A 13,134-nucleotide genomic window follows, 5' to 3' on the forward strand; every position below is an offset into this window, starting at 1 on the left:
AAAGATCTGTGTCTCCAAAAAGGCCCAGTAGCTCCTCATCTTCTTTTCTGCTGATTCACTCCACATGCTCTGTGCTGCTGTCACTTACTGAGTTTAGGGACCCACTCACAATATACAGTACACATATAATAGAAATGTCACAATATAAGGCTGATTAGTAAATAATACAGATAATTACTACATGGCAGCACAGAAACCAGTGCAATTAGCATCAGAATTTAATTATCAGCCCTGTAGCATCAGCTTATATTACAAACAAACCTCATTTTCTGCTTGATAATTTGTGACAACTAAGCTTAGCTTCTCAACAAATGCTCAGAGCCCACTGAGCATGTGAGTGTCACAGACACTTGGTGACCCCCTGTGACAAGTTTGAAGTCCTGGATCATTGCTGCCATTGACAAGCTGAAACTTAAGGCTGGCGCAATAAGTTCAGTATATAAAATATGGCATTTTTTGCCACATTCATTTTTAGAATATAGTTCTACTTTAAGTTTTATCTTTAATAGATTGCTCACTCCCTTTAAAATATGTTGGGGCATAATGTAGGACAGTAAAACTGTTTTTTTATTAGGACCGCCCCTAGCAACTTGGTTTCTGGGTGGACATCTCCCTTACAAACAAGTAACTCCCATTGTGAGTTATATAAGTTGCCCAGCCTTCAGAATACAGTATATGTCTTTAAGTTGTCAACAATGTAACCTGTGCTTTCCATGAATAAGTCAAAGGGGGGAGTTTGTTGGTCCAAATAATATAACATGTTGGCATGCAATTTGAGGCTGCGAGGCTTATGTGTGTGACAAGTAACAGCTATGAAATCACAGGTTCCATAATGCCTGTCTATATATGTGCACATAAAGACATGCACAGACACACAAAGAAAGAGAGAGAGATGTTGCAGCATAAACAAAAATTACAGAAAACCCCATGCTTCACAAAGTTGTTTAGTGAAAGTTAAAGGGATACTGTCATGGGGAAAAATTTTTTGAAAATGAATCAGTTAATAGTGCTGCTCCAGCAGAATTCTGCACTGAAGTCCATTTCTCAAAAGAGCAAACAGATTTTTTTATATTCAGTTTTGAAATCTGACATGGGGCTAGACATATTGTCAATTTCCCAGCTGCCCCAAGTCATGTGACTTGTGCTCTGATAAACTTCAATCACTCTTTACTGCTGTACTGCAAGTTGGAGTGATATCAACCCCTCCCTTCCCCCCCAGCAGCCTAACAAAAGAACAATGGGAAGGTAACCAGATAAAAGCTCCCTAACACAAGATAACTGCTGCCTGGTAGATCGAAGAACAATACTCAATAGTGAAAACCCATGTCCCACTGAGACACATTCAGTTACATTGAGAAGGAAAAACAGCAGCCTGCCAGAAAGCATTTCTCTCCTAAAGTGCAGGCACAAGTCACATGACCAGGGGCAGCTGGGAAATTGACAAAATGTCTCGCCCCATGTCAGATTTCAAAATTGAATATAAAAAAATCTGTTTGCTCTTTTGAGAAATGGATTTCAGTGCAGAATTCTCCTGGAGTAGCACTATTAACTGATGCATTTTGAAAAAATGTTTTTTTCCCATGACAGTATCCCTTTAATACGTCAATCATATCCACTAGGCTACGGTCTAAATTTAGGGTACAGCTGATCCCCAGTAGTGTGCGTAAGGAAGTATGCTTTAAGACAGTATCACTGTGATCAATAGTCTAGGCAGGAAAACTGTTACTGCTAATTTCTTATATTTGGTCTATTGTGACATTCTATTGTCCATATTTCTGTCTTCCACTGGCACCTATTCTGAATAGATATGCACTGGAATAACAATCATTCCTATTTTATATGCTTTAAAAACTTTGTGTGTGTACAGCTTAGATGCCATTCTCTTGACTACAAAACTTCAGAAACAGAACTTATCTACTTGTAATGTAAAAGCAGATAAGTAGACAAAATGTACAAAATAAATGAAGTGCTAATGTTCACTTACAGATTATGTTAATATAATAAATCCAAGGGAAAAAATCAAACTGGCTGCAACTTCAGTTTCTATATACAGATGCAGCCACTTTGGTTTGTCTGTTTGACACAGAATAACTAAACACAGATATCCCATTTATCTCATTTAACACAGAAAACTGCGTCACAACATCCCATCTAATTAAGGCATTCACCATTGTTCACAATGGTGCTTTGGTATGCTAATGGAAAGGTTAAATGCATTAAATGAGTTAAGATGACTTTAGATAACGCAGTTTCTTCAATTAACCATGAGTCATGACGCATTTATCTCACAAATCCAAGTGGCTTCATATATATATATATATATATATATATATAATATATATATATATATATATATATATATATATATATATATATATATATATATATATATATATATATATATATATATATAAAGCCACTTGGATTTGTGAGATAAATGCGTCATGACTCATGGTTAATATATATATATATATATATATAATATATATATATATATATATATATATATATAGCAAAAGTTTCCAGACCAGCACTCCCTTTTGGTGAAATCAACAATCTTTTATTGTGACATGGTATCTTATTCCAACGTATCTTCCTTGAAAAAGATCCCTATTGGGATCGAAACGTTGGAATAAGATACCATGTCACAATAAAAGATTGTTGATTTTCACCAAAAGGGAGTGCTGGTCTGGAAACTTTTGCTGTATGTTAATATTACCGTGCACCCCTACTTATCCATTGCCTTGGAGTGCGGATACTCATCCAAGAAATATATATATATATATATATATATATATATATATATATATATATATATATATATATATATATATATATATATATATATATATATATACTGTATATATATATATGTATATATATATATTTTTTCTTTTTTTTGGCAACAATGCCAAAAACAGCATAGGAACTTTGAATGCCTTTTTAAATAACTTTCTGTGTCGGTTTTCAAATGTTAACGGGTATTTTCATTGAACAGCCTACTCCTTTTAGGGCCAGCATCTAGCAGGCAGTATATATTTCAATCATTCATGCATAAACTTCCAAACAAAAAGTGCATCAAGCCAGGCTATATAAACACTGAGACTGTGAAACACCACATTATGCAGGACATATTTAAATAGCTATGTTTTGTTCAGTAGCTCTAAATCCTAGTGAAAGATTAATATCTCTCAGCTGTGGTGTTGGAAGAGGTTACTGTTAGCTTTTCCTTTTCTTTTGAAGAACCAAGATTTAGTGGTTGACATTTTTTATAGTATATAAGCCAAAGAAAAAGTAGAAATGAACAAGAAGAACTGAATAACATTAAGGCAGTTGTCTCATGGGAAATTTTGGTATATTTTATATGCTTTTATTTCGTACAAAAATGGCCACATTGCCAAGGTTCAAATGAAGCCCATGTGACCCAATATAGAAGGCCAAGAAAAACGGGTAACCAATGATAATACAGCTGTTTCTGGAATTTTACTGCTGGATGAAGCTGGGAGTTACAGTTAAAGGGGATATTAACTCAAAAAATGTAACTGGTATAAACTTACTTAGAGAAGTCCTCTGAGCACTCTTGCATTTTAAAGGAATTCACTCAAGCTGTTTCTAACATATTAGATGTGTTAAACGCCTAGGCACAGCTTTTTGAAGACCCAGAGTGTCAGTGACTCCAACTGTCCATACATTCTGTGAACTTGTCCTGTATTTGGTTATCCATTGAGTTGCCGAGTCTGGTAATAGCTATTTAAAATGCAATATCTTAGAAACCACTAAAAAATAAAAATGAATGTAAATGGCACAAATGCTAAGAGAAGCAGTACGTTTACATGGATAATTCCTAGAGTTTAAACCCCTTTAAGAAACAACAGAGTTACAATAACACCAATAAATTCAGTTACAAGTGGTCTACTGTATATAATGAATGAAGTACAATTTCAAACAACTAAACTCAGACTAAGAAAGAAGCAATTTATAATGAATGCTTCACTGGGGTCCAAGGTTCAGTACCAGCCAGGAGCTTTCTTGTATGTTGTACTGTACAAAGAGCAATGTTTGGAGACAAATCTGTCTGGAGACACTGTTTTTTTCCCCCACAATGCAGCATTCCAGCATAATTCTGATAATGTGCCAAGTAGTGCCAGGCACAATTTTGTTTGATGCATTAAAACAAACATTATTGTGAATATATTTGTGTATGATTGGCACTGCAATGCTCTTGGTGGCAGCAGTTCCACAATTGAAATTATCGCACTAGGGGGTTATTTGCTTAAAGTCACATTTTTATGGTCAGGTTTTTTGGGCCAAAAACTCGAATGATTTTTCTAGATTTATTATACCCCGATGCTGCAAAAAGCCTGAATCTGAAAATCCGGCATCTCAAACCTATTGAGGCCCTGTATAAGTCAATGGCAGACGTCCCTATCCCAATTTGAAGATAAAGTGGTCTCTGCTGGGTTTAGCCCGATAATCCTAAAAAAAGAGTGATTCCGAAAAAAGTCAGAAAAAAAACGTACGATTCGGATTCTCTCTCAATGTTATCAAGTCTTTACGCAATTCAATTTATTTTCAGGATAAATAAGGCATGATTATTAATTTCATGATTAAAAAATAGAGATAAATTTGAATTTTAGTAAATAACCCCCTTGGTGTTGAGTGCATATGAAAGTGCAAGCAGCATATTTGGGCGCAAGTACCTTTAATGAATATTGTCAATAGGTTCCATATTTTGCTAACATTTAAGCATGCCACAGCTGCACTTGTGGTAGATAAGGCTTAAACTACTTTCACTCAGATCTAAATGTAATGTATAATGGAGGAGTATCAAGTGAGAGCTGTGAATATCCAATGTTCTCTCACAATGGGGGTTCAAGAACTGCAGCTGCACCTGGAATCTCAACTGCATTTATTTTGCATAACCCTATGAGGCCACCACGGAGTGGAAGTAATGTACCATTAGTTTTAGGCCAAGACTATAAATATACCAATATAGTTGCATGGGGTGATTGGAGGCAAAAGCTGAGAACTAACTAACTGTAAAGGTGGCCATACACATAGAGATCTGCTTGTTTGTCGATTTCACCAAACGAGCAGATCTCTCCCTGATATGCCCACATTGAGGTGGGCAATATCGGGCTGATTCAATCATGGGCTCTAGGGCCCAACGATCGAATCATAATGTAACCAATACGGGTGGTCGGATTGTGGGACCGCATCAACGAGTAAATGCGGCCGCAATCCGACGGGATTTTTAACCCTGTCCAATCCACATCTCGCGGACTTTTGCCCAGACTTTTGGGAAAGCCAGGTCTATTGGCAGCTTTTATTGGCCATGTATGGCCACCTTAAGTAGTAGTCATTCTTCCAGGGCTACACACAGAACAACATTTATGAAATGTAATGGTTGAAAAACATATATTGCTAATAAAAGAGCTTTTAAGGACAAATAGTAAATATAAAATATATTTTCTGCAGACGAGAAGGCAGCTATGAGTCATTATACACTGAAAATAAATCCCACCATAAAAGTAAGTGAATGTAGAGGTTTGATCCAAAGTATTAGCTTTTTAGGAAATTGAAATATAAAGGCTCCAAATGCCCTCTACTCTAAAAATAAAAGTAATTGAGACCTCCGTCTTTGAAGCTAACACACAGTTTGAAAAAATATTTTGAAGCAAATTAAAGAATCCAACTAAAATATCAAGATTCAGGATATAAAAAAAATAACAAGAAGTCCACAAAATGCAGATTTCCGCTCAGATCCACATAAAAAAATAATTTTTAAAGGAAACCATGAAATATCTGGCAGTGCTAATATAACTAAATGATCATCTTCAGACAGAATGCACACTTGAATCCAGGGAGTATAAAGAAAGGAACATTAAGATCAGTCAAAATTATGGCATTATATTTAATTTACTGCATTTGTTTTTGTAAGCTTTCTGTTGTATAGCAGCCCATGCTACTAAACCTCCACATTTATTTACCCATGCCCTGCTGCACTGTGACCTCCCACACCAACATAGGATGGCAATGACTAGAAGAAAAAGTGGAGGTGATTGGTGACCAGAACGTTTTCACCGAATTTTAGTGTGTGGAGGGTGCCTTAAAGTTTCCTTATGCTTTTTGTAATCGGCAATATCATTTCATAGCTAAGAGGTTGCAGAGTGTTTAAACTAGGCAAGGGGGGGTGGGCGAGATAAAGAATTATGGGGAAGCTAGGGTAGACGAGGCAGTGGGGTTAGTAAGGGGTCATGGGGGAGGAGTGAGGGGGGCATACAGTTTACCAGCTAAGGAGGTCCCTCTGTTAGAAGGAAAACAGACTAATACTAGCTTAACATAAAATTCTCCACTAAGTAAAGCAAATTTCAAAAGTAACCTCCACTGTATGCTGGCAAATGCACAGAGTTTTTCAGGTAAAATGGGAGACCTGGAATTAATTGCATGCTCTGAAAATTATGATATAATTGGTATCACTGAGACATGGTGGGATGAAACATGTGACTGGACTGTGAATTTAGGAAGGACAGAGGGATTAAAAAGAGTGGAGGAGTGTGTTTGTATGTAAAGCCTGAATTAAAGACATGCACTAAAGAAATAACAATAGCTGGCACTGGTGAGGGAGTGGAATCCCTCTGGGTAGAGTTTGTAACTGGGCAAAAGGTTACAAAGAGAATTATCATTGGTGTTGCTATAAACCACCTTGTAGAAGTGACAAGTATGAAGCACAACTACTCTTGCAGATACAAGCGGCTTCAAAGCTGGGTCAAGTTGTTGCTATGGGTGACTTCAATTATCCAGACATTGACTGTGGTAATGGGGTTGCCAAGACAGAAAAGGCTAATAGGTTTGTAAATATGTAAGGGAGTAACTAAACACTAAATTTCAGACGTGCAACTTTGACAGTGTCAGAGCATCTATGTAACATATTAAGTGAGAAATGCTTTTCACAAGGTTAAACACAGAACAAACAAGGTACAAGGAGGCCAATAAATCATGCAAGAAAGCTGTAAGGCAAGATAAAATTGATATGGAAAAGGATATTGCAGCAAGCAGTAAAAAGAATCCAAAATTATTTTTTAAATATGTTAATAGTAAAAAAAATGAAGCAGGAAGGGGTGGGACCTTTAATATCAGAGGGGGTCAACGGGTTAAAGAAAACAAAAATAAGCGCAGATTATGAACTCATAATTTTCGTCTGTCTACACAAATGACGAACCAGTTAATGAAGGTTTCCTTCTTAATAGTCCCAATTCTAGTAATACAACTAATGACGCATGGTTCACACATGAGGAAATTCAAAAGAGACTAGAACATCTTAATATAAAAAAAGGGCCAGATGGTATTCATCCCGGGGTGCTTATCAAGCTTAGCTCTGTGATTGCCAAACCTCTTTACTTAATTTTTCAGGATTCATTGAGGTCTGGCATAGTGCAGAGAGACTGGCAAATTGCTAATGTAGTGCTGCTATTCAAAAAAGGATCCCGTTCTCAGCCTCATAACTATAGGCCAGTTAGTCTGACGTCAGTGGTAGGAAAGCTTTTCGAAGGGTTAATAAATGATAAAATACTGGACTTCATTGCAAATCATAATACTATGAGTTTGTGCCAGCATGGTTTTATGCGTAATAGATCTTGCCAGACTAACCTAATTTCTTTTTATGAGAAGGTAGACTTTGCTAAAGCATTTGATACAGTGCCACACAGAAGGTTACTGGTTAAATAAACTTGGGAAACTGGGCAGCAAACTGGAAAATGAGGTTCAATGTTGATAAATGCAAGGTTATGCACTTTGGCAAAAATAATATAAATCCAATTTAAGTACTAAATGGCAGTGTGTTGGGAGTTTCCTTAAATGAGAAGGATCTTGGTTTTTTTGTAGATAAAAGTTGTCTAATTCTGGGCAGTGTCATTCTGTGGCTACTAAAGCAAATAAAGTTCTGTCTTGCATAAAAAAGAGCATTAACTCAAGGGATGAAAACATAATTATTGCTTTTTATCGGTCCCTGGTGAGGCCTCATCTGGAGTATGCAGAGCAGTTTTGGACTCCAGTCCTGAAGAGGGATATAAATGAGCTGGAGAGAGTGCAGAGACATGCAACTAAACTGGTTAGAGGGATGGAAGACTTAAATTATGAGGGTAGATTGTCAAGTTTGGGGTTGTTTTCTCTGGAAAAAAGGCTCTTGCGAGGGGACATGATTACACTTTACAAGTACATTAGAGGACATTGTAGACAAATAGAAGGGGACCTTTTTACCCATAAAGAGGCCACTCCTTCTGACAAGAAGAAAATAACTTTCACTTGAAGCAACGTAGGTGGTTCTTCACAGTCAGGTCATTGAGGTTGTAGAATGCACTGCCGATTGATGTTGTGATGCTCATTCTGTTAATGCCTTTAAGAATGGCTTGGATGATTACTTGGACAGACATAATATCAAAGGCTATTGTGATACTAAACTCTATAGTTAGTATAGATGTGGGTTTATACAATTTATGTGTAAAAATTATGGAGGGTATGTGTATGGATGCTGGGTTTTCATTTGGAGGGGTTGAACTTGATGGACTGTCTTTTTTCAACCCGATTTAACTATGTAACTATATCAGTTCAAAATAACATGCTACTTATCTAAATACAGGTATGGGATCTGTTATCCGGAAACCCAATATACAGAAAGTTACGAATTATGGAAATACCTTCTCCCATAGACTCCATTTTATTCAAATAATCCAAATTTTTAAACATGATTTTCTTTTTCTTTGTAGTAATAAAACAGTAGCTTGTATTTAACCCAAACTAAGATATATAAATTCTTACTGGAAGCAAAACCAGCCTATTGGGGTTATTTACTGTTTACATGATTTTTTAGTAGACAAATGAACATCCAAATTACAGAAAGATCTATTATCCAGAAAACCCCAGATCCCGAACATTCTGAATAACAGGTCCTATACCTGTACATAAAAGTCAGTTACACCGATGGAAATGATGAACATAAGAATATAGAGGGAATGTAAAATTATGGTTTTGGATATGCTCTAGTAGCAGTGCAACTCTCTGAACCTTGTGTTGACAAGTCTGAACGACTTGACTAAGTTAGGGGGTGGGAGGGAGGCACCTACATGCCTAACTCTGCCCGCCTCTCACGAATACAGAGCTGCTAATTGCAGGCAGTGCTGTATTTTTGGGAAAGAAGAAGGAGCGTCAAGACTTACAATAGATCAATTCTGCAAAGTGCAGGACAAGGTGCATTTGTGCGAAAAAAAACTGGCACTTTGAATATGTTCTTTTAGGGGTGTAGTCTGCCCCTTGTTTTTTGACCCAGAATGGACTATTTCCTCCATAGTTCTAGTATAATTGCAAGCGTGAGTGCACATCTTTGTTTGGTGCGCCAAAACATGCAAAACTGGGCTTGGTATCACTTCTGGTATGTGGTATCAACATGACATCTGTGTGTGATTCTCTAGGCCCACGTCTGCAGCATATATGCAAAAAAACACTTGATGCTAAATTAAAACGCTGTTTATACAAATGTGTATGTGAGAGTTATGTTGGAATTTACAACAAAATAAAACAGTTCAATTGGCTTTTAAGCTTTAATTAGCCATCCCAGATTCTAGTATTACTAGACTTGCACAGCAGTGATGTGCAGGAAAGGAAAAACTGAGCCCACACCCAACCCTAACCCACAAAATATTGCCATTGTAGGACCAAGAGCCAACCTGTACCTGCATCTTCACACTCTGTATGCTACTTCTGTGTGTGCCTCTGGTTTCAAGGCAGGGAATCTTTGGGAGCAGTGGAGGAGTGTACTTCCCCAGTCTGACCCTCACCATACCCTATCCTGCAATGGTTGCCTCATTTTTAACTCAAACCCGCCCAACCAGTGGTCAGCCAGTTGTTTTCGGCTCAACATGCACAGGTTTGCCATTGCTACTCTAACAGGCATTAAGGCTCATTTACCAACATACAGATGTTGATTGTACCATACAAAGTCAAGCAAATGTAGCTACAGAGACTTTTACTTATATCTGCAATCTCTTTTTTTTTTTTTTGCAGCTGATGAAATCAGCAATCAAACAAGAAGACCCCAGATGTTTGACTTGAAAATTGCCTACATGGAAAACCATCTCAGCAGAACACACCAACAAGGTATGAGGATTCAGATTACTGGAAACCACTTACTTCACTTACATTTTAATAGCAGATTCACAAATTTACAGTAGCAGCAATGAAAGATCAGAGAGAGAGAGAGAGTGAGGAATTACAGACATTTAATAAACGCACTTACAAGTACTTTCTGTGCCCATTCATCTTGGTTAGTGTGTGCCTGTCACACAGTTGAGAATATACTGTAGTATTCTGGAAAGCAACAAACCCTGCTTTTACTGCTTGCTTAAAGATACAGGGATAAAAACACACCTTGCATTTAAAACACTCCTGTTTAAAGCCCCTGTGGAATGGCATGCAATATGCAAGTTGTTGCAACCTGTATGCCTTTTATAAACAAATGGGAACCAGGGTCTCAACTATTTGCTCCTGATGCATGGAGGCGCAATTGCATATTTCTGCCAAAAAAGGCTTTCATTAGCTCAAGGCACGATACTTGTATATGAGTGCTATATACTTGAAATTAATGGGGGTAGTGCGGCTGTTAAGTAAAAATTTAGTGCAAAATAGTAATCTGCCGGTAAACGATATGTTATGAACAATGCTATGTGTATTTTATGTGGCCAAAGTCCTTTTTCTTACAGAAATACACATGGACACAGCATGCATTAAAATAAGTCATGGCAATGAAAACCCTTCTAGAACTCTCGTATTGAATATTATTTAATATGTTTGGAAAAATCTAAAAGTTATTTATAAAGGCTCATCTGTTGGATTACACTATATCCTACTGGCAGATCTTGAAAAGTACTGAAAGCTGTTTGCCAGCCACACTCCTACTGTATTGTAACCAACTTTGGTATTGTGCACTTTCCATAGAAAATAGTTCCTTCTGCCCAGCTCTGCAATGTATTATTAATGTATTATTAGTTGGCACTTTTAGAATGGCATGCCTCTGATACATTTTTACTTAAAAAATGCTTAGCATTTTGCAGTGTTTTTTGTAAGTGCTAGGAACGTTAAGTCCTGCCAATTTTTGCCTCCCAGCCAAGTCCTATTAGCATAAACGAAAGGTTTATTTTCAGAAATGCCTGATAAATTACTTTACAGACTCAGTAATGAGGGTGCTGTCAGCAAGTGAGAATTGTTTCCAAAATCCCCTTGGCACAAGTTAATGGCTGTCCCCTAAAGTTCACAGAACTGGTAATGCATGCCCTTGTTAACCCTTGCAGGTTCTCCTATTTGAATTTCAGTGAACTTCAACATTGATGCTGGTGCCTACAGAACACATATTTCACACTTTTAGGTTGGTGTTTTAGACACAATAGAAGAAATGTGCCACAAAATAGGATGTAAATAATCTATAATGATGCTTCCTTTCTGCTGTTTCCATTTTAACCTCAGTTACTAATGTTGAATGGTGATGAGCGAATGAATTTGGCAGGCACGAATTCGCAGCAAATTTCCGTGTTTCGGTGTCAGCCATTAAATTTGCGAAACTGCGTAGAAAATCCACCAGCGAAAAATCTACCGCGATAAAAAAAAATGTAGAGGGTCAGAATAGTCACATGCATAAAATTGTTGAGCGTCAAAATTATTCGGACGTCCATTGACTTCAATGCATTTGGACAAAATAGTCGCACGTATAAAAATTATCGGCAACGTCAAAATTATTTTGACACCCATTGACTTCAATGCGTTTGGCAAATTTTATTTAGCAAATTTTATTTAGCGAAACTGCATAGAGTTTCCCAACACTAATGTTGAACCTGCAGTTCTATCAGAAAGAATGCTTACAACTGCTTGTAATGCACCTGGAAAGGGCACTTTAACAATAGGGGTCCCTGTCAAATGTGAATGTTTCTGTGTTCCCCTCCCGTGGGTTCCAGGTAGGAGTGGAATTAAATCATCCAAACTTTTAAACTCATTCCCCGCAAAACTTGTTCCGCATAAACAAAATATTTTAAACTTGATAACTCACTGGAGGTGCTCCATGTAGGCCATGCTGCAAACAAAAAGCCTTCTTGTACTCAAAACCAAATAGAAGATAGGCACACTCCACATACTGCTTCTGCAAAAATTTGAAAAAAGCTTCTTTTATTTTCAGAGCACTGGATGAAGGGGCATGTCCCAGAAACTTTTGCTGAGATCTCACAAAAATAAAAGAAGCTTTTTTCAAATTTTTGCAGAAGCAGTACTGTATGTGGAGTATGCCTATCTTCTATTTGGTTTTGAGGAGTGGAATTAATACAAATTTGCAAAAAAATTCGTAAAAGTCAATTGGATGTTTTTTCACTTCTTCCAAATCTTTTTCCAAATCACACATATTCAACTACCCACCTGCTCCTAACTTGTGTATTGCTTAGACATGCAAGGGAGCATCAGGACTAGCAGCCTTCATGAGGACCCCTGCCCTTACCACCTGACGTTCTTTACACCAAACAGCAGATTTTTGATCTGGCTCTAGGTACAGAGATCAGCAATCCACAAGGTGCAAGTGCTTGGTAAATGAGCATTATGGGGTCCATTCTTGCTTTTTCACTTGTGTCATAAACATTGAAAAATGACCCCTACTATGTTTAGGTTGTCTAGAAGCCATATTAGACAACATTCAAATACTAAGTTCAAGTAGTATATAGACAGAAGAAAATGATTTAGAATGGCATTAATCCGTGTAAAAAAGAGGAAAATGGTAAACAAACACCAGCGTTTGCTTATTTATTTCCTTGTTATAAAAAAGCAGTTTGAGAACACAACTCATGTATCAGATTGCCAATTGCATTAGTGGCCAAAACACAAAAAGTAGGTCAGGCCTAACAAAAAAGGCATGAATTAAACAGGCCTGTCTGCAAATGACTGGGAAAAAGATGTCCCTAAGTTGATTTGAAATGTTAACTTGAACAAAAGGTGCATTCTAATAGCACATTCTAATTTTGCAACTTCGGAAGCAAGCATATAGAGAGGTTTCACAATAGTTTGTTTTGCAAAAATCCCAAGACAAGGGAAAAATGTTAGCATGCGCTG

At 37.2% G+C, this 13,134-nt stretch overlaps 1 protein-coding gene across 4 annotated transcripts in view; it reads right to left on the minus strand.

Annotated features, from left to right (window-relative positions):
• The window catches only part of sugct.L (succinyl-CoA:glutarate-CoA transferase L homeolog), a 319,978-nt gene that overhangs the window by 44,825 nt on the left and 262,019 nt on the right, over window positions 1-13,134 (minus strand). Inside the window, exon 14 of one of the 4 annotated variants that reach the window (XM_018266708.2) lies at window positions 11,174-11,637. In XM_018266708.2, the coding sequence (XP_018122197.1) occupies window positions 11,426-11,637 (212 nt within the window). In that variant the 3' untranslated portion in view covers window positions 11,174-11,425. 4 annotated transcript variants of the gene reach the window in all.

Source organism: Xenopus laevis, chromosome 6L, assembly GCF_017654675.1.
Source record: "Xenopus laevis strain J_2021 chromosome 6L, Xenopus_laevis_v10.1, whole genome shotgun sequence".
In the NCBI taxonomy this organism is placed as follows: Eukaryota; Metazoa; Chordata; class Amphibia; order Anura; family Pipidae; genus Xenopus; species Xenopus laevis.